This window comes from Leptodactylus fuscus, chromosome 3, assembly GCF_031893055.1.
Source record: "Leptodactylus fuscus isolate aLepFus1 chromosome 3, aLepFus1.hap2, whole genome shotgun sequence".
In the NCBI taxonomy this organism is placed as follows: domain Eukaryota; kingdom Metazoa; phylum Chordata; class Amphibia; order Anura; family Leptodactylidae; genus Leptodactylus; species Leptodactylus fuscus.
The window spans coordinates 227,493,367-227,513,125 of NC_134267.1; the positions used below are offsets into that span (position 1 = coordinate 227,493,367).

The 19,759-nt window shown below is 45.3% G+C and overlaps 2 protein-coding genes across 2 annotated transcripts in view; one reads left to right on the forward strand and one right to left on the reverse strand.

Annotated features, from left to right (window-relative positions):
* Positions 1-15,504, reverse strand: part of LOC142198286 (cytochrome P450 2C5-like) — a 29,825-nt gene extending 14,321 nt beyond the window's left edge. The window contains exons 1-4 of the mRNA XM_075269254.1: positions 15,449-15,504; positions 10,112-10,305; positions 9,337-9,499; positions 6,862-7,011 (exon numbers count right to left, since the gene is read on the reverse strand). Coding sequence (XP_075125355.1) covers positions 6,862-7,011; positions 9,337-9,499; positions 10,112-10,297 — 499 coding nt within the window. The 5' untranslated portion in view covers positions 10,298-10,305; positions 15,449-15,504. The remainder of the gene's footprint in view (positions 1-6,861; positions 7,012-9,336; positions 9,500-10,111; positions 10,306-15,448) is intronic.
* LOC142198299 (cytochrome P450 2K1-like) overlaps positions 1-19,759 on the forward strand; it is a 49,364-nt gene that overhangs the window by 11,694 nt on the left and 17,911 nt on the right. The gene's annotated exons all lie outside the window — the stretch shown is intronic.

The following is a 19,759-nucleotide window of genomic DNA, read 5'->3' on the forward strand; positions in this document are numbered from 1 at the left end:
AACGTTGCACCACTAGGTTGAAGACGTGGGCCAGGCATGGAACATGTTGGAGTCCGGCAAGCTCCAGAGCTGCTACCAGGTTCCGGCCGTTATCACAAACGACCATGCCTGGGCCCAGGTGCAGCGGCTCAAACCATATTGCCGTCTCATCGAGGAGGGCATCCCTCACCTCGGAGGCAGTGTGCTGTCTGTCCCCCAAGCTGATCAGCTTCAGCACAGCCTGCTGACGTCTACCAACGCCAGTGCTGCAACGTTTCCAACTCGTAGCTGGGGTCAATCTAACAGCGGAGGAGGAGGCGGTGGCGGAGGAGGAGGCGGTGGCGGAGGAGGAGGCGGTAGAGGAGGAGGAGGAGGGGGGTGTTCTTCTCGTGTCCCTGCCAGGAATGTTAGGCGGGGAGACGAGGTACACCGGGCCAGTTTGGGAAGCAGTCCCAGCCTCAACTACATTCACCCAGTGTGCCGTCAGTGAAATGTAGCGTCCCTGTCCGCATGCACTTGTCCACGCGTCGGTGGTCAAGTGGACCTTTGTGCAAAGCGCGGAACTAAGGGCCCGCCTGATGTTGAGTGACACGTGCTGGTGCAAGGCGGGGACGGCACACCGGGAGAAGTAGTGACGGCTAGGGACGGCATAGCGAGGTGCCGCAGTTGCCATCAGGTCCAGGAAGGCGGGAGTTTCAACAAGCCGGAACGCCAACATCTCCTGGGCCAGCAGTTTAGCGATGTTGGCGTTCAAGGCTTGCGCGTGTGGGTGGTTAGCAGTGTATTTCTGCCGCCGCTCCAATGTCTGAGAGATGGTGGGTTGTTGTAAAGAAACGCCTGATGGTGCCTTTGATGGTGCAGGAGAAGGAGATAAGACAGGACCAGGGGAGGATGAGGTAGAAGTCAACAAAGTGGCGGAGGCAGATGAAGTGGTGTCCTGGCTCGTCCTCTGGAGTGCATCGCCAGCACAGTCAGCAGTGGCAGTGGCAGAGGCAGAGGCAGTGGCAGAGGCAGTGGCAGTGGCGTGAACGGCAGGCGGCCTTTGTCCTGCCGTTGCTGCCTGCCACTGATTCCAGTGCTTGGATTCCAAATGACGGCGCATTGAAGTGGTGGACAGGTTGCTCTTCTCAGAGCCCCTAATCAATTTCGAGAGGCAAATTGTGCAGACAACACTATATCTGTCCTCGGCGCATTCCTTGAAAAAACTCCACACCTTCGAGAAACGTGCCCTCGAGGTGGGAGTTTTTCGGGGCTGGGTACGAACTGGAACATCTTGGGAGATTCCGGGTGTGGCCTGGCTTCGCCTAAGCTGCTGACCTCTGCCTCTGCCTCTAGCTACCCTTTTTGGTGCTGCACCTGCCTCAACATCCACACTACTTTCCCCGCTTGACATCCCCCCTGTCCAGGTCGGGTCAGTGTCCTCATCATCCACCACTTCCTCTTCCAACTCCTGTCTCATCTCCTCCTCCCGCACAATGCGCCGGTCAACTGGATGCCCTGACGGCAACTGCGTCACATCATCGTCGATGAGGGTGGGTTGCTGGTCATCCACCACCAAATCGAACGGAGATGGAGGAGACTCTAGTGTTTGAGCATCTGGACACAGATGCTCCTCTGTTAGGTTCGTGGAATCGTGACGTGGAGAGGCAGGTTGAGGGACAATGAAAGGAGCGGAGAACAGCTCTGGGGAGCAGGGACAGTTTGGGTTATTGTTCTGTAAAGCTTCGGAATTTTGGGAGGAAGGAAGACAAGACTGTTGGGTAATAGGAGGAGAGGAGGCAGAGTCTGACTGGCTGCTGGACAATGTGCTGTAAGCGTTCTCTGACAGCCATTGCAAGACCTGTTCCTGGTTCTCGGGCCTACTAAGGTTTGTACCCTGCAGTTTAGTTAATGTGGCAAGCAACCCTGGCACTGTGGAGTGGCGCAATGCTTGCTGCCCCACAGGAGTAGGCACGGGACGCCCTGTGGCTTCACTGCTACCTTGCTCCCCAGAACCATTCCCCCGACCTCGCCCACGGCCTCGTCCACGTCCCTTTCCGGGAGCCTTGCGCATTTTGAATTCCTAGTTAGAAATTGGCACTGTATACCAGTAGTAAAAATTGTGGGTGCACGTAACCCCAATATATTCTTTGAATTCCGAGTCAGACACTGGCACTATATGGCAGTAGCATGAAATGAGGGTATTTGTATTCCCAATATATTCTTTGAATTCCCAGTCAGACAATGGCACTGTATACCAGTAGTAAAAATTGTGGGTGCACGTAACCCCAATATATTCTTTGAATTACCAGTCAGAAACTGGCACTATATGGCAGTAGCAAGAAATGAGGGTATTTATAACCCCAATATATTCTTTGAATTCCCAGTCAGACAATGGCACTGTATACCAGTAGTAAAAATTGTGGGTGCACGTAACCCCAATATATTCTTTGAATTCCCAGTCAGACACTGGCACTATATGGCAGTAGCAAGAAATGAGGGTATTTGTATTCCCAATATACTCTTTGAATTCCCAGTCAGACAATGGCACTGTATACCAGTAGTAAAAATTGTGGGTGCACGTAACCCAATATATTCTTTGAATTCCCAGTCAGACAATGGCACTGTATACCAGTAGTAAAAATTGTGGGTGCACGTAACCCCAATATATTCTTTGAATTACCAGTCAGAAACTGGCACTATATGGCAGTAGCAAGAAATGAGGGTATTTGTATTCCCAATATATTCTTTGAATTCCCAGTCAGACAATGGCACTGTATACCAGTAGTAAAAATTGTGGGTGCACGTAACCCCAATATATTCTTTGAATTCCCAGTCAGACACTGGCACTATATGGCAGTAGCAAGAAATGAGGGTATTTGTATTCCCAATATATTCTTTGAATTCCCAGTCAGACAATGGCACTGTATACCAGTAGTAAAAATTGTGGGTGCACGTAACCCCAATATATTCTTTGAATTCCCAGTCAGACACTGGCACTATATGGCAGTAGCAAGAAATGAGGGTATTTGTATTCCCAATATATTCTTTGAATTCCCAGTCAGACACTGGCACTATATGGCAGTAGCAAGAAATGAGGGTATTTGTATTCCCAATATACTCTTTGAATTCCCAGTCAGACAATGGCACTGTATACCAGTAGTAAAAATTGTGGGTGCACGTAACCCCAATATATTCTTTGAATTACCAGTCAGAAACTGGCACTATATGGCAGTAGCAAGAAATGAGGGTATTTATAACCCCAATATATTCTTTGAATTCCCAGTCAGACAATGGCACTGTATACCAGTAGTAAAAATTGTGGGTGCACGTAACCCCAATATATTCTTTGAATTCCCAGTCAGACACTGGCACTATATGGCAGTAGCAAGAAATGAGGGTATTTGTATTCCCAATATATTCTTTGAATTCCCAGTCAGACAATGGCACTGTATACCAGTAGTAAAAATTGTGGGTGCACGTAACCCCAATATATTCTTTGAATTCCCAGTCAGACACTGGCACTATATGGCAGTAGCAAGAAATGAGGGTATTTGTATTCCCAATATATTCTTTGAATTCCCAGTCAGACACTGGCACTATATGGCAGTAGCAAGAAATGAGGGTATTTGTATTCCCAATATACTCTTTGAATTCCCAGTCAGACAATGGCACTGTATACCAGTAGTAAAAATTGTGGGTGCACGTAACCCCAATATATTCTTTGAATTCCCAGTCAGACACTGGCACTATATGGCAGTAGCAAGAAATGAGGGTATTTGTATTCCCAATATATTCTTTGAATTCCCAGTCAGACAATGGCACTGTATACCAGTAGTAAAAATTGTGGGTGCACGTAACCCCAATATATTCTTTGAATTCCCAGTCAGACACTGGCACTATATGGCAGTAGCAAGAAATGAGGGTATTTGTATTCCCAATATATTCTTTGAATTCCCAGTCAGACAATGGCACTGTATACCAGTAGTAAAAATTGTGGGTGCACGTAACCCCAATATATTCTTTGAATTACCAGTCAGAAACTGGCACTATATGGCAGTAGCAAGAAATGAGGGTATTTGTATTCCCAATATATTCTTTGAATTCCCAGTCAGACAATGGCACTGTATACCAGTAGTAAAAATTGTGGGTGTATATAGCCCCAATTCTATTGCTAGGGGACTTGCAGGGTATTTCTGGGGTGAAGGTGGGGGGGCACACCGTTGGAACGGGTATCGGGGTATATATCGGGTATACGGGAATACACTGACAGTGTATTCCATTCAGGATCCTGGGAAAGCTGGGTTGCGGCGATTGAGCCCGTCAGTGCCACGTTACACTGACAAGCTTCTCCCTGGAATTTAGCTCTTATAAGAGCTGTTGGTTGTCTTCTCCTTCCTATCCTAGCCTGTCCCTGCCTACCCAGAATCTAAGCCCTAGCTAGCTGGACGGAAACCTCCGTCCTCGGTGAATTGCAAGCTCAGAATGACGCGAACCTGGGCGGCGCTGTTCTTTTAAATTAGAGGTCACATGTTTTCGGCAGCCAATGGGTTTTGCCTACTTTTCTCAACGTCACCGGTGTCGTAGTTCCTGTCCCACCTACCCTGCGCTGTTATTGGAGCAAAAAAGGCGCCAGGGAAGGTGGGAGGGGAATCGAGTAATGGCGCACTTTACCACGCGGTGTTCGATTCGATTCGAACATGCCGAACAGCCTAATATCCGATCGAACATGAGTTCGATAGAACACTGTTCGCTCATCTCTAACAATATCCCATTGCACCCAATGGAACCTGTTGGACAGTATATCAAGGTCATATGGCGATATACTAGGGCATCATACAGCCTCTGTGCACTGCTTTACAGGATTCATACATGCCATATACACCCGGTCATATACATACAGGTAGTCCTCGGGTTACGACGGTCTCGGTTTACGATGTTTCGTGGTTACGACTGGAGATGAGAGAGTAGGTCCTTGCTAGTCGGGAGTGCTGGCAGCTTGCATTTATGCGGGAGCTGACTTTTTCTCATAGGAATGCATTGGCCAGTGTTGATTGGCCAGTGTACAGCATTCGGCCAATCAACACTGGTTTTGCCAGAGGCTTGTCTGAGGAGGCGGAGTCTAAAATCAGACCACAATGGAGACTGCTGTGGTCCGATCTTAGACTCCGCCTCCTCACAGACAAGCCTCCGGCAGAACCAGTGTTGATTGGCCGAATGATGTACACTCGCCAATCAACGCTGTTCAATTAATTCCTATGAGAAAAAGTAAGCTCCCTCTTAACAGCAAGCCGCCAGCTCTCTTCCGACTAGCAAGGATGAGCCTGCTGCAGAACCAGCGTTGATTTGCCACAGGCTCTTCTTTGCTAGCTGGGAGAGCTGGCAGCTGCAGCTCTCCCTGTACAGTACGTGATTTAGTGTGCAGTGGCTCAGAACCGAGGAAGACTGCACTGTACTGTACTGTATATGGTACAGTCTTCCCCGGTTCCGAGCCGCTGCACACTAAATTATGTTGATCCGTTCCTACGCGGCGTCATATGGTACATGTTTCTGACTTACATCAAAATTCGGTTTACGACGCCGCATAAGAACGGATCAACGTCATAAGTCGAGGACTACCTGTCTTATAATTTTAGAATGTTATGACATATCCTCAGGATGGACTATACATTTCTCAGAGATCTTTAGGGCCAGCACCTATGTAAAGAATATGAGTCCCCAACCCTCTGCTCTGCCCAATACAGTGGCCAATGTGGATTAAGATGGGCTGCACATGTGCCTCTCCATTCACTGTTAGGCTAAGGCCCCACGGGACAATGCAGGAAAAATTGTGGTTCTCACAGTGCTTTGAACAGAAAGTTTGCAGAGTTTTCATAGATATAAATGACATGCTGCAATTTCAAAACTGCGCCGGTTTTGGAAATTGCAGCATGTCTGCGCTATGGCTTGAAACGCAAAGTGGGCATGGGATTCCCATGAATCCCATCCACTTTGCAGTAACTGTAAAACGTCACGATTTTTCCCGCAGCGTTTCCGCTATGGGCAAAATGCGGCGTTTCCAGCCCAAGGGGCCCCAGCCTTAGGTGGGTTATAAAAACAGTTAAGCATCATTTTTTTTTTTTATGTAGATTGTGAGCCCCACATAGAGCTCACAATGTACATTTTTCCCCTATCAGTATGTCTTTTTGGAATATGGGATGGAAATCCATGCAAAAACAGGGAGAACATACAAACTCCTTGCAGATGGTTTTTTACCCTTGGTGGGATTTGAACACCAGGACTCCAGCGTTGCAAGTCTGCAGTGCTAACCACTGAGCCAGTGTGTGGCCCCAAGGATAATTTTTTAGCTGCATTAAAGAGAGCCTTTCACCAACTCCAACCTTTTGCATCCGTCAATATAGGTCGCTGCACTTTTTATGGTGCATTTGGAATTTTTTGTTTAACCATCACAGTTCGAGTCATCGGGGAGGTTAATTTCAGTACTCAATATATCAACCAGGCTCTCTACGGTCAGGTGGGAGGTCCTCAGCTGGAGAAGATAGCCAGAGACCACCCACCTAACAATTGAGAACCTGATTAGCATATTAGTTACTAAAACTAATAACACAGATTGCTCAGGAACAGGGAGGGCTAGAAAAAAATTCCAACTGCACTGGAGTCAGTGGAGAGGAGCCTATTGAAGGATGTTGGAGTTGGTGGAGGTGGGGAAAGGTCCTATTTAAAAACTTCCATAGAAGTAGAGAAAGTTTTTTTTTTTTAAAAAACTATATCATCCTAAGCGTACCTGCCCAATGAATGACAAAAGATCACTCTATGGACTATCGCCCCGGTCCACATATGTGCCAAGAATACTATATGCACACCAAACCTGATAAGGTAATATACATAGATACAAATTCTCACCTTCATAGGATTTGAATACCTGGACTAGGGCGTCACATTCTTCATTTATCCGCTCTTCTATGGATTTCTTTCCCATCCCAAAGTCTTTCAGCTTTGACAGAGTAAATCTTCTCATTACTTTCCAATTTTCGCCATTAGAAAAGACAATACCTTGAAAAAGAGTCGGACGGTAAGGAATCCTGGAGTATGAGATACCAGGTGCAGAGTATTTTATTTTATAGAAAACATTAAATGGAGTCTTGGTCGCTAGAGAAATATATTAAGAAATTATTCAGAACGTAAGGGTAGACCTATTTTTTTTTTTTTTTTTTTTATTAAGGATTGAATGCATTTTTTTAAAAAAATATTTTCCTTTTTTTTTAAATCCTTTATGTTCCTTTTAAATAGTATAACCTTTCTGTATTATTTGTTCTCTCTATGGTGGTACCAAACAAGTCTCTTGTATTTTTTAGCTACATTCACTTACGAAAATTCCTCTAGGGGGTTTTATGGAAACTTGAGTGTCCAGTCCTAATCTATTCCTGATCCATCTAATCCATTGCTGGCACTAGACACACTAGTATTATGAAGGGACTCTAGGAAAATGTTTGTTTTGGTACCGTGTTAGCCAGTGGTTATAAAATATAAAAAACAAAAAAAACTTTGCAAGTCTTCAGTAGGTGATACCTTTTTTAATGGCTAACTCATAATGATGACAGAATATGACGTTTCAAAGCTTTCCTCTGAGCTTCTTCTTCAGATATAACTAAAAAACACTTTCTAGAGGCTGCATATTTATGTACAACAGGACACACAGGGACAGGATTACAGGAGGGAGGGGGGAAGAGGCTTATTACTATATACTTATAACAACAAACAATCAATTGCCAGATCCCCCAGTTCTTATCTTAATGGCTGTCTTAATGATGTGTATAAAAAGACATAAACCTACGTGAGATGTTCATCCCATTGTCCAACGTCTGGAATAGGGTCATGGCCTTGTACTCATAAATCAGTCGCTGTTTCCTTGATTTAAAGTTCCCTTTTAAGATCAAGATTTTCATGTCATTGGTGATATTATGATCTTCCTGGCAAAAATGATTTGGCACGGGAAGATCAGTTCTCTGTTTGATTGTATGGCGATGTGAATTAATTCTCATTCTGAGTTTCTGACCAGTCTCTCCAACATACAGAAGGGACTCTAGTCTCCTAATAATTATGGTCCTGTGTTCCATAAATTGAAATTTATACCCATAAATTTCAAGTACAACTGTAAGTCATGGCAGTTTTTAGCATGAATTAGGGTCCATTCACATGGAGGAATTTGGCACTGATTCTGGTGAGGAATCTTCATCAGAATCAGGGCTGGGAAAAAAATAAAATAAAAGTCTCCCATTGACTTCAGTGGGTTCCGTTTTCTGCATGGAACCCATTGACGTCAATGGGAGTCTTTTTTTTTTTTTTTTTAGCCCTGATTCTGATGCGGATTTATCATTTGGCAATAAACTCCGCATCATGTTAGTAGGCTTATTAACTGAGTCATGCATGATGTTAAGGATGCTGCCCTCTAGAGGGCGGTGTACAGAGTGCACTGTTCTCCCAATTGCATCCTGGAGAATAGATTTGCATATTTTTTACCCAGAATTCCTAGTGGAGCAGGAATGACTTGTAAGTCTCCGTACTGCCTATGTAGGCACACGCTCTCCCTAATGTGTATGATTATCCCCTGACCCTGGTCCCTTATAGTAAGGGTCAATGCACATGGAGTTTTTTGGTGCTGATTTTGATGCTGAATCTGCCTCAAAATCAGCCTCCAAAAAAAAGCCTCCCAATAGAACTCCGCCAAAAAACTCCTTAAGATGATGGGCTAAGGTGTCTTCAGTCCATCTAGATTCCCAATTCAATCATGGTCTTTAAGTGTCAAGTGGTGGGCTGCATCTTAGACGCAAATCAGACCTGTACACCTAAGATGTCCCACTGCTATGCTAACCAGTGAGCAGGCTTGAGACACTTCAAGGGGTTATTCACTTTAGAAAACCCATTTTTGCATACAGTAGGTAAGGGTTCCCTGTCCAGGATCCGTATTTCTTGCCAAGGGTGAAGAACATTACAAAGAGCTCATTGTTCTGGAGGACCAGTCTTGTCCTATGCTACATAGACAAGGATTGATGTAAATGGGGATTAAGCTTAATTTGCCCTCTGGTGGTGCTTCAGATCAGTAGTATGAAGTGATAGCGGCCCTCTATAGTGTTACTTGAGCTTCACAGGCCAAGCAACATCAAATTCATCAGTGACATGGCCTGTTTGCATGCAAGCACAGCTGCTGTATAATTTATGGGGATGTGCTTGGTTTTCAGCAAAGAGCCCAGAATGCTCACTCAAAACATGGATACTCTCTGCCATCAGAGTGCAATTGTGAATCACCATTGCCCTCCCATGTGGGCACTACTGTGTACATATACATCCTAACAAGCCATGGGGTTCATTTTTTTTTACCATATCTGTTTGAGGTTTCTGTAAATATTGGAATGTCTGCTCTATCGGAGAATTCTTCAGCATGGTTAACCAAAGCGTCCTTCACTGCATCACATCCATACAAGACCACAACCTTCTGCATCCCTAACTGGATGCTGAACACTGGGCCAAACGTGTTGCTCAGCTGTAAGATAAAATAATGGATCATATAATGCAATCGTTTTTATACGATTAGAATTTTATACACATGCACAAATGTACAAATTCTCATGATACACACTAGATGGTGATTAATTTCTCTTGATACCTAAAAATTCAGGTAGAACTGTTAACACAACAGTATCCCCCTCCTCTATGCAGGGGAGGGTCCAACAGTATATCCCTCCTCTATGCAGGGGAGGGTCCAACAGTATATCCCTCCTCTATGCAGGGGAGGGTCCAACAGTATATCCCTCCTCTATGCAGGGGAGGGTCCAACAGTATATCCCTCCTCTATGCAGGGGAGGGTCGTAGTCAAGCAAGGATTGTTCCCGGGTGCCAGATTTGTGTCTTGGCCAGGGTACTTACATGTACGTCTAGGGCAAAAAAGTCAATCTTTTACTCAAGTGATGGAAAGTCTACCTACAGCTTTGCCATATATCACAGTAAGCCGAGGTGTGAGGAGCTTTGGGTGGGACATCCTCATTGTTTGCCTTCTTCTATCCTATTGCTATCTGTGAGGGACAACTGTGGTCATTGATCATCTTCTTTATTTTACGGGAACATTATAAGACCAATTAGCATTGGACATCCTTACCTGGGTGAATGTTTTAGAAGGGTTCTTTGTGTCAAATATATGTAAATTCCCAATCAATGGTAAAGCATTTGGTCCTGGAGGGAATTTCTCATTTTTGCTTGGCTTCCAAAGTATGCTACACAATTTGACCAAAAAAAGAAAAATAACGAAGAAGACAACAGGGGTGATCACTTCAGGACTGATCATGACTGAGTCTACATGGAAAAAGAGAAGAAGAACAGGTTAACTTAGAAAAATTTAACGTTGACCAGTTTTCAGAAATTTCTTGTTGTCAATTTCTATAGATCATAAAGTCATCATGTAGAACAGCGTGTGAACATACTGGCAATAGCTACATATTCCCACTACTCCCTTATACTTCATCATCACCCACACCTCTGGGTACACAAACCTCTCATGGACTCTTTCAACTGATAATAGACCTCCAAACCCTGGAAAGGAGCCTCAAGTAGAATCACTTGTACAGAATTTATTATACTTAGTCCTACCAGATCCTCTAAAGTCCCCCCATTTAGAACACCAGCAAGTGATGGAATCTAAAGTAACTTCAAATGGGGATAGGGTCCATTTTTAGGTCTGACGTCCATTATTATATCGGAACCTGGCCCCAATGGATGACCAAAGGATAAAGCAAAAAGGGTGCAAAGGTAGCATTCACAGCTCAGTGCTGATGTCTGAAGAACCTGAAAGAAACCATTGCTACATAACGGAACACCAATATTAGAAATGGCACATACAATGCTAAAGTCCTCAGCGCAATGTTTTTAGGTCTTGGTATTGGTCTACTCATTGACCCATTGGCAGGAATTTATCACCTGGCTCATCTTTGACACACAACCTTGATTTGCAACAAAGAAATGTGATGTTGTGCCTTTACCACTCCAGTCGCAACTTTTAGAAAAGCAGAGCAGGGATCAAGGCAGGCTGGGGAAGGGCGGAAAACTGGTGTTTCTAGACATTCACTGGATGGTGCATAATTTTATTTTTGTATTTGGGACCTCCTCAAATGTTGCAGAATTTTCAATAGGCTGGAAATTCTTTACAATTCTGGAACATCTTATCCTAGTGTTAGAATTAAAGTCATAAGGAAATGCCAGTCTTAATTCTTCCTACTGTTTATTTATTGCTATTAAACATAAGCATACCAGTCTCTTAATTTTTCACAAGGGTTACAGAAGTGTTCATGCTCGTCTTAGCTCAATTTTGGACTTCAATTACTCAAAGCCAATTCAACACAATATTTCAGCTTCCAAGTAAAACCCTTGACAGTTCACTTACAAAGTCCCCACACAGAGCTAGCAAACTGACTTTAATAGATTACCACTACGACAGACAATGAAGAGGATTACCAAGCCAATAAAACCCATAAGAACATTGCAAAGCCATGCCAATTGTGTAAGACCTTGTCAAAGTTACAAATTCCAAGAAACTGCAACATTGAAACACAAAAGGCAACATACCTGTACATATAACAATAAAAAGTCACTACATTAAGACGTATAGCTGAGGTCTTTAGTTATTTGGGTATCCAAGGTGAGAATCCTTAAGGCTAAGGCCCCACGGGCCGGAAACGCAGCGTTAACGCGCTGCGGGAACAACCATGGTGTGAACGCATCGCGGTTCTTCCCACAGCGCTTTGAACAGAATTAGAGATGAGCGAACACTAAAATGTTCGAGGTTCGAAATTCGATTCGAACAGCCGCTCACTGTTCGAGTGTTCGAATGGGTTTCGAACCCCATTATAGTCTATGGGGAACATAAACTCGTTAAGGGGGAAACCCAAATTCGTGTCTGGAGGGTCACCAAGTCCACTATGACACCCCAGGAAATGATACCAACACCCTGGAATGACACTGGGACAGCAGGGGAAGCATGTCTGGGGGCATAAAAGTCACTTTATTTCATGGAAATCCCTGTCAGTTTGCGATTTTCGCAAGCTAACTTTTCCCCATAGAAATGCATTGGCCAGTGCTGATTGGCCAGAGTACGGAACTCGACCAATCAGCGCTGGCTCTGCTGGAGGAGGCGGAGTCTAAGATCGCTCCACACCAGTCTCCATTCAGGTCCGACCTTAGACTCCGCCTCCTCCGGCAGAGCCAGCGCTGATTGGCCGAAGGCTGGCCAATGCATTCCTATGCGAATGCAGAGACTTAGCAGTGCTGAGTCAGTTTTGCTCAACTACACATCTGATGCACACTCGGAACTGCTACATCAGATGTAGCAATCTGATGTAGCAGAGCCGAGGGTGCACTAGAACCCCTGTGCAAACTCAGTTCACGCTAATAGAATGCATTGGCCAGCGCTGATTGGCCAATGCATTCTATTAGCCCGATGAAGTAGAGCTGAATGTGTGTGCTAAGCACACTCATTCAGCACTGCTTCATCACGCCAATACAATGCATTAGCCAGTGCTGATTGGCCAGAGTACGGAATTCGGCCAATCAGCGCTGGCCAATGCATTCTATTAGCCCGATGAAGTAGAGCTGAATGTGTGTGCTAAGCACACACATTCAGCACTGCTTCATCACGCCAATACAATGCATTAGCCAGTGCTGATTGGCCAGAGTACGGAATTCGGCCAATCAGCGCTGGCTCTGCTGGAGGAGGCGGAGTCTAAGATCGCTCCACACCAGTCTCCATTCAGGTCCGACCTTAGACTCCGCCTCCTCCAGCAGAGCCAGCGCTGATTGGCCGAATTCCGTACTCTGGCCAATCAGCACTGGCTAATGCATTGTATTGGCGTGATGAAGCAGTGCTGAATGTGTGTGCTTAGCACACACATTCAGCTCTACTTCATCGGGCTAATAGAATGCATTGGCCAATCAGCGCTGGCCAATGCATTCTATTAGCGTGAACTGAGTTTGCACAGGGGTTCTAGTGCACCCTCGGCTCTGCTACATCAGATTGCTACATCTGATGTAGCAGTGCCGAGTGTGCATCAGATGTGTAGTTGAGCAAAACTGACTCAGCACTGCTAAGTCTCTGCATTCGCATAGGAATGCATTGGCCAGCCTTCGGCCAATCAGCGCTGGCTCTGCCGGAGGAGGCGGAGTCTAAGGTCGGACCTGAATGGAGACTGGTGTGGAGCGATCTTAGACTCCGCCTCCTCCAGCAGAGCCAGCGCTGATTGGTCGAGTTCCGTACTCTGGCCAATCAGCGCTGGCCAATGCATTCTATTAGCCCGATGAAGTAGAGCTGAATGTGTGTGCTTAGCACACACATTCAGCTCTACTTCATCAGGCTAATAGAATACATTGGCCAATCAGTGCTGGCCAATGCATTCTATTAGCTTGATGAAGCAGAGTGTGCACAAGGGTTCAAGCGCACCCTCGGCTCTGATGTAGCAGAGCTGAGGGTGCACAAGGGTTCAAGTGCACCCTCGGCTCTCCTACATCAGAGCCGAGGGTGCGCTTGAACCCTTGTGCAGCCTCGGCTCTGCTACATCAGAGCCGAGGGTGCGCTTGAACCCTTGTGCACACTCTGCTTCATCAAGCTAATAGAATGCATTGGCCAGCACTGATTGGCCAGAGTACGGAATTCGGCCAATCAGCGCTGGCCAATGCATCCCTATGGGAAAAAGTTTATCTCACAAAAATCACAATTACACACCCGATAGAGCCCCAAAAAGTTATTTTTAATAACATTCCCCCCTAAATAAAGGTTATCCCTAGCTATCCCTGCCTGTACAGCTATCCCTGTCTCATAGTCACAAAGTTCACATTCTCATATGACCCGGATTTGAAATCCACTATTCGTCTAAAATGGAGGTCACCTGATTTCGGCAGCCAATGACTTTTTCCAATTTTTTTCAATGCCCCCAGTGTCGTAGTTCCTGTCCCACCTCCCCTGCGCTGTTATTGGTGCAAAAAAGGCGCCAGGGAAGGTGGGAGGGGAATCGAATTTTGGCGCACTTTACCACGCGGTGTTCGATTCGATTCGAACATAGCGAACACCCTGATATCCGATCGAACATGTGTTCGATAGAACACTGTTCGCTCATCTCTAAACAGAATGTTCATTGAGTTTTCCTTCGCAGACTTTCTGTTACAATTATATCTAATGGGAAGCCGCAAAGTGGGGATAGGATTCGCATGAATTCCATCCACTTTGCAAGTACTGTATAACGGCGCAATTTTTCCCGTGGCGACTCCACCACGGGCAAATCGTGGCATAGCATATGTTAGTGCTAGTAATGGGTTAATAAGTACACCCATATACTTTTAGCAGTGATGTGTTTTTGTCTGGACCATTTTTCTGTTCCCTTCTGGTCCTGCAACACACCACAATAAGGGCCCCTTCACATGGCGTAAGCGCTCATTTAGACACGTATACACATGTCTGAGCGCAGCGCTTCAAAACAGCGTCCATTGATTTCAATGGGAAGCGCGCATATATCGAAAAATCAATTATTGAAATCAATGGGCTCTGTTTTGATGCGCCACACTCGGACATGTGTATACATGTGTAAATGAGCGGCGCGCTTGCGCCATGTGAAGGGGTCCTAACTGACACAATGATTTAGATGTGAACCGAAGGCTATACAACCCACACAGGACAGACTATATCACCCATAGAATCATTTTCTTCAACTTTGCATTTTTTGAGTACTGTAAGGCTAGGTTTACAACTGCGCTCGGTTTCCATTTGTGGGGGTCTGCTTGGGGACTCCCAAACGGAAATGGAAACCTAATCCGCATAAAAAAGAGGTTACCTTAGGACACCCGCGGATCCCATAAACTATGATGGATTTACGTGGTTTCTACATTTCTCATGTAGAGAAGGGAACGGAAACTCCAAATGCAATTCAAGCACTGGTGTAAACCCAGCGTAAGGGGGCATTCACACGGAGTAACGCCGGGCGTGTATCACAGCCGTACACACCGGCGTTACGGCAGACTGCCGAACACTTCCCATTCACTTCAATGGGAGCGCTCGTAAACGCCGCTGTTACGAGCACTCCCATTGAAGTGAATGGGAAGTGTTCGGCAGTCTGCCGTAACGCCGGCGTGTACGTTTGTGATACACGCCCGGCGTTACTCCGTGTGAATGCCCCTTAAGACAATACTATGCTATTTCAAGAACTATGGAATACATTAAGAATCTGTAGACATCTTATTAGGCCATGTGGTTGTCACATTGAGATGAAAAACACTTAAAATCTAGAACCTTAGAAACCTAGAAATCTAGAACCTTGTATGTGGAGGAAGTTCTGTAGGTGCCATAACGTGGCAGAGTTTAATACTGCACCCCATAAGGTCCATCACTAATAATAGCACATCCCCTATAAGGATCTCTATCTGCAGTCTTACACAACACAAGTAAACTGGGTAAACTCACCAGCTTGTGCTACGAGTATCTCGAACTGAAGACGTTCTCCTCTCAAGTTTTGCAGGTTATGATGTTGGGCGGTAAACCAAGAAAACAAAATCTTTGCTCCTCCTTGCTCTGTTCCTATTTAACCCCAGAGCGGCTTCTTAATTTCCTGGCTTAACTAGTTTCTCCTGTTAGTATGGATTTCATTCACATTGCTGGCGATCTGCCAAATAGACTCTGATCCTTTTCACATCTGATTCTCGTCAACATTTCAGGGCATTTTAACGCATTCCTAATACTTTCACAAGCCTACTATGGTGGAGGCTAAGGGTAAAATATAAATAATATAACACAATGGGCCAATGAAGGAGTCAACTAGAGATGAGTGCAAATTGGATTCGAATATGTCTTTGAAGAATGGGAGGAAATCCATGCAAACACAGGGAGAACATACAAACGCCTTGCAGATGATGTTCCTGGTGAGATTCGAACCCAGGGCTCCAGTGCTGCAAGGCTGCAGTGCTAACCACTGAGCCACCGTGTTGCCCCCCTATATTTTTTATTCTAATCACCGCCCCTAGGCTTCCACCTCTGAGGAGAACCCACATTATAATAATTTGCCACAATGTATGTCATGGTGGCCATTTTAGTTTGTCCAAGTTTGGAATATTTGAGTCGAAGCTGGTTTGTCATAAACCAAATCGCCCAGTTCCAGTTTGTTGTTGAGGCTCTACTCCTAAAGATCAGAGAATCTTCAAGATGGGATCTGTCCATAGGTGATCCCATGTAGTGCAGGAATACCATGGTGCCCAGATGGAGCGAAATTTATAGTAGGAACGAAGTTCCTGATGGGAAAGAGCTTCTAGACGGGTAATCTGGGATATCTTCTTAAAGAAATTGGGGATTTGGGAAGGGGATTCTGATGGCCTGTAGAGGGAAATGAGAACCTTAGCTACTGATAGAAACTGGGGCCATAGTTGTTTAGGAAAAATTAATTACAAAACCATCTGGCAACTCTTCGCCTTACACCCATGAAATGAGGGTGGAAGAGGAGGAGGAGAAAGAAGAAGAAGGATACTTGCTGCAGGAGACAGTAAGAGTGCTCCTTCCCTGTGTGACCCTGCATGTTTCGGAACTAGTCCTGCACAATCGTGGTGGAACTAGCACCTGGGATTCTGGATGGTGGCCACTGCTGCTCAAAACATTGACCCAGTGGGTAGTGAAAGGCATGTATTATCCTTGTCCATAATTGCTGCTCCACAGGTCAACAGTGACTCTGCACTTTTTCCCAGACTGACGTATCCAAGGAAAGGCCCACATTCTCCATCACATGGCAACATAATGCAGGGTCAGCTGTCCTAGTGAAAAAGTGGCTGGTAGGTATCCTTCTTCGAGGTAGAGAGCATGCCATCAGTTGGCAAAAAGCAGTGGAATCCATTAAGTGGTACGGTAGGGACTGCATCACCAGCAGCTTGGCCAGGTGTGAGTTAAGTTGCACAACTGCCAAATAACTGGGTGTATTCTTCTGTCTACTGGCCTAACATTCTCTTTTATATGACTGAGTGTTAGGATGGGGTCCAGCCCTCGCCCTCGTCGTCGGACAGGGAGACAACTGGAGGATATGTCCAGTTTTCTCCCTACTGAGCATGCTCGGACTTTGTGGAGCTGCTCAAAGGCTAAGTCCTGTTTTGACCACACAGAGCATGCCCAGGGAGGTCATGGGCACCACCCTGCCCTTCCCTTTAAATAGTTTGTGTTTCCGCCGCCCGGCGCTCACACTTAAACCCAAACTGGGGAATGACAGTGCAGGGCTAGGTTGCAGCTCTAGGCAGGTGGTCAGTGTTAGGCCTCGGTGTGGAGTTACCTCTGCCTATCTGGGGACTGTTAGCTAGTACCTGTAATTCCTGAACCACCAGATCCACACTAGGGCTTGGGAGCAGCAGATGTTGTCTCAGCCTGTGGCACCTGGCGGCAGGTAAGGTTTGCAGTTAGCCTTTCTGCTCTGTCTACCTCCATAGTCACTCCCAGTTGGTGTAGGAGTCCTTGTTTTGTGTTTCTGACCAAGGGTGTCGTTAACCCCTGGCAGCCTGGCTGTGGCCTAATATGTGGTGCATTCTTCCCAGTATTCTTACTGGTGCACGGCTATTGCACCTAATCTCCATTTAACCCATACACACCCAGTGAAGTTAACTGGAGTGAATTTCCCCTTGCAGCCAGGCCACATTGAATGCTGCACAAGCACACTCGCCATTGAAGTTAACTGGAAGTGTATTATCATTGCATCCCTGTTCACATTGGGAGCGGCACCGCCTCTGTACTCCAGTGAAATCAGCTGATGTATGTGTGTTGCCCCTGTGCGCACTAGTGCAGTACTGCAGCTTGCTCAGACACACGGCTGCCCAGAGGCTTGTGGACCTCAGTGCAGTGATCTGTAGTCTAGCGGCTCCATGACTAAAACACTATTTTTTATATATAGAACACAGAACCGTAACACTGAGGTTGGCATGGAAAAGGAGTTGGAGATGATGATGATGATGACCATTTGCTAGGTGTAGATTTAGCCTGCCTACAAGGAAGATCATGGGGGAGTAAGAAAACAGCCTTGCTCACTTCCCCTACCAGTGCAGCTACCAATGCCAAGTCTATTTAAAAAAAAAAAAAAAAAAAAAACCTGAGTGAGTACGTAGAGATGTTGTTCTTACCTTTGTTCCTGTACAGCCATAGATAAGTCTCTTATCTTGCTTGAAGATCTTGCACATTTCCATGGATTTATCATTTGGCAATGTAGAAATAGATGATGACCACATGTATTTGCTTCCAACAGCAGCAGCAGAAACATGCCTGCCACTACCACCACCACTGGCACCACTCCTACCCTTTTGGATATTGGACCTGCGCAATAGCTGGAAAAATTACTATTACCACTGCCACCACACGCTACATCTAATGTTATCTTGCCACCTTAACCCAGTTCCTATCCGGAAAAGAATCAGCATAGGCAATGTCATCATTATCCATGATTTTTTCAAAACATCATCATGGCTATGCACACCCTCAATATTTCTACTTCCAGATATCCCCCTAAGGGCTCGTTCACATGGGGCAAGAGGGGGCGGATTCTGACGTCGAATCCACCTCAGAATCCGTCCCCTCACAATGGAGGTCTATGTAGACAGCTAGATTTCTTTTTTCTGTTAACGGTATTTTCCTTATCACGGAAAAAAGAAACGAGCTGCCCTTTCTTCAGGCAGACTCCGCGGCCGATTCAACCCCGGCGTCTGCCTCGCGAGCTTCGGATTCTCCCTCTGAAACCAGTCAAGGGTCCCCACAAGTTGTTCTGCTTCATAATATGTTTTAATATCCAGTAGACCCATACCACCCAACTTCCTAGGTCTGGTAAGAGTGAGGACCACCACTCTAGGAACGATATTGTCATTTTTATGTAAGTGACACTTATGTTGTGTCATTGGCTAGAGCTTGTGATATGGACGTGGTGTTTTTTGTTTTTTTACCTTAGCTTTCTATTTGTCTTTCCACTTATTTATTGAAATACATTTTATACATTGGGCATAACAGACCTTTGGGGGACATTTTAAAATAAACCTTTTTTGTAGTCCCTGGTACTCTTGAATGGAAGGGGAGCAACAACATGGGGATTCCCATAGCTATATACACAGTGCTCATTTGGTGTAAGCGCCTTTTGGTGGCGAAGACCAGGATGTGATGATAAGGTGTCCACAGATATAACCCTTAACTCTAAATCATTCAGTCTGTCTGGGATGACATGAAGAGAGAGAAGGATTAGAGCAAGCCTACATCCACAAAAGATCTGTGCTCAGTTCTCTAAGATGGTGGGAACAACCTCCCTGCTGAGTTCTGTCTGCAAGTACCGAGAAGAATTCATGGAAGGCAAAGAGCAAAGGTCACACCAAATATTGATGGGATTTAGATTTCTCTTTTCTTCATTCACTTAATTTTCTTAATTGACAAAAATCCCCCCAAAACTAGCACTTCTATTTTGAAAGAATTCTTTGTTTGCAGCAATTTTTTTCCTTAATTTTGAGATACTTTGTCTCAAGACATGTCTATTCTTGGCTGCCTACTGGTGGTTCGTTTCAGACTGTTAAGGCTTTGTAAGACGCATGTCAGTAGCTAAGCTCTGGAGGATTACGATATTTACTGTCACTTTGTGATCTAGCATTTCCTCTAGTGACCTCTGGACTATGGAACACTCTTTCTTCCAGTCATGTATAGAATAGATGTGTTGAGAGAACATATATTATACGGTCATATGACAGGCTGAGCTATTTAAAGATCCTTATTTGGTATAAGAAG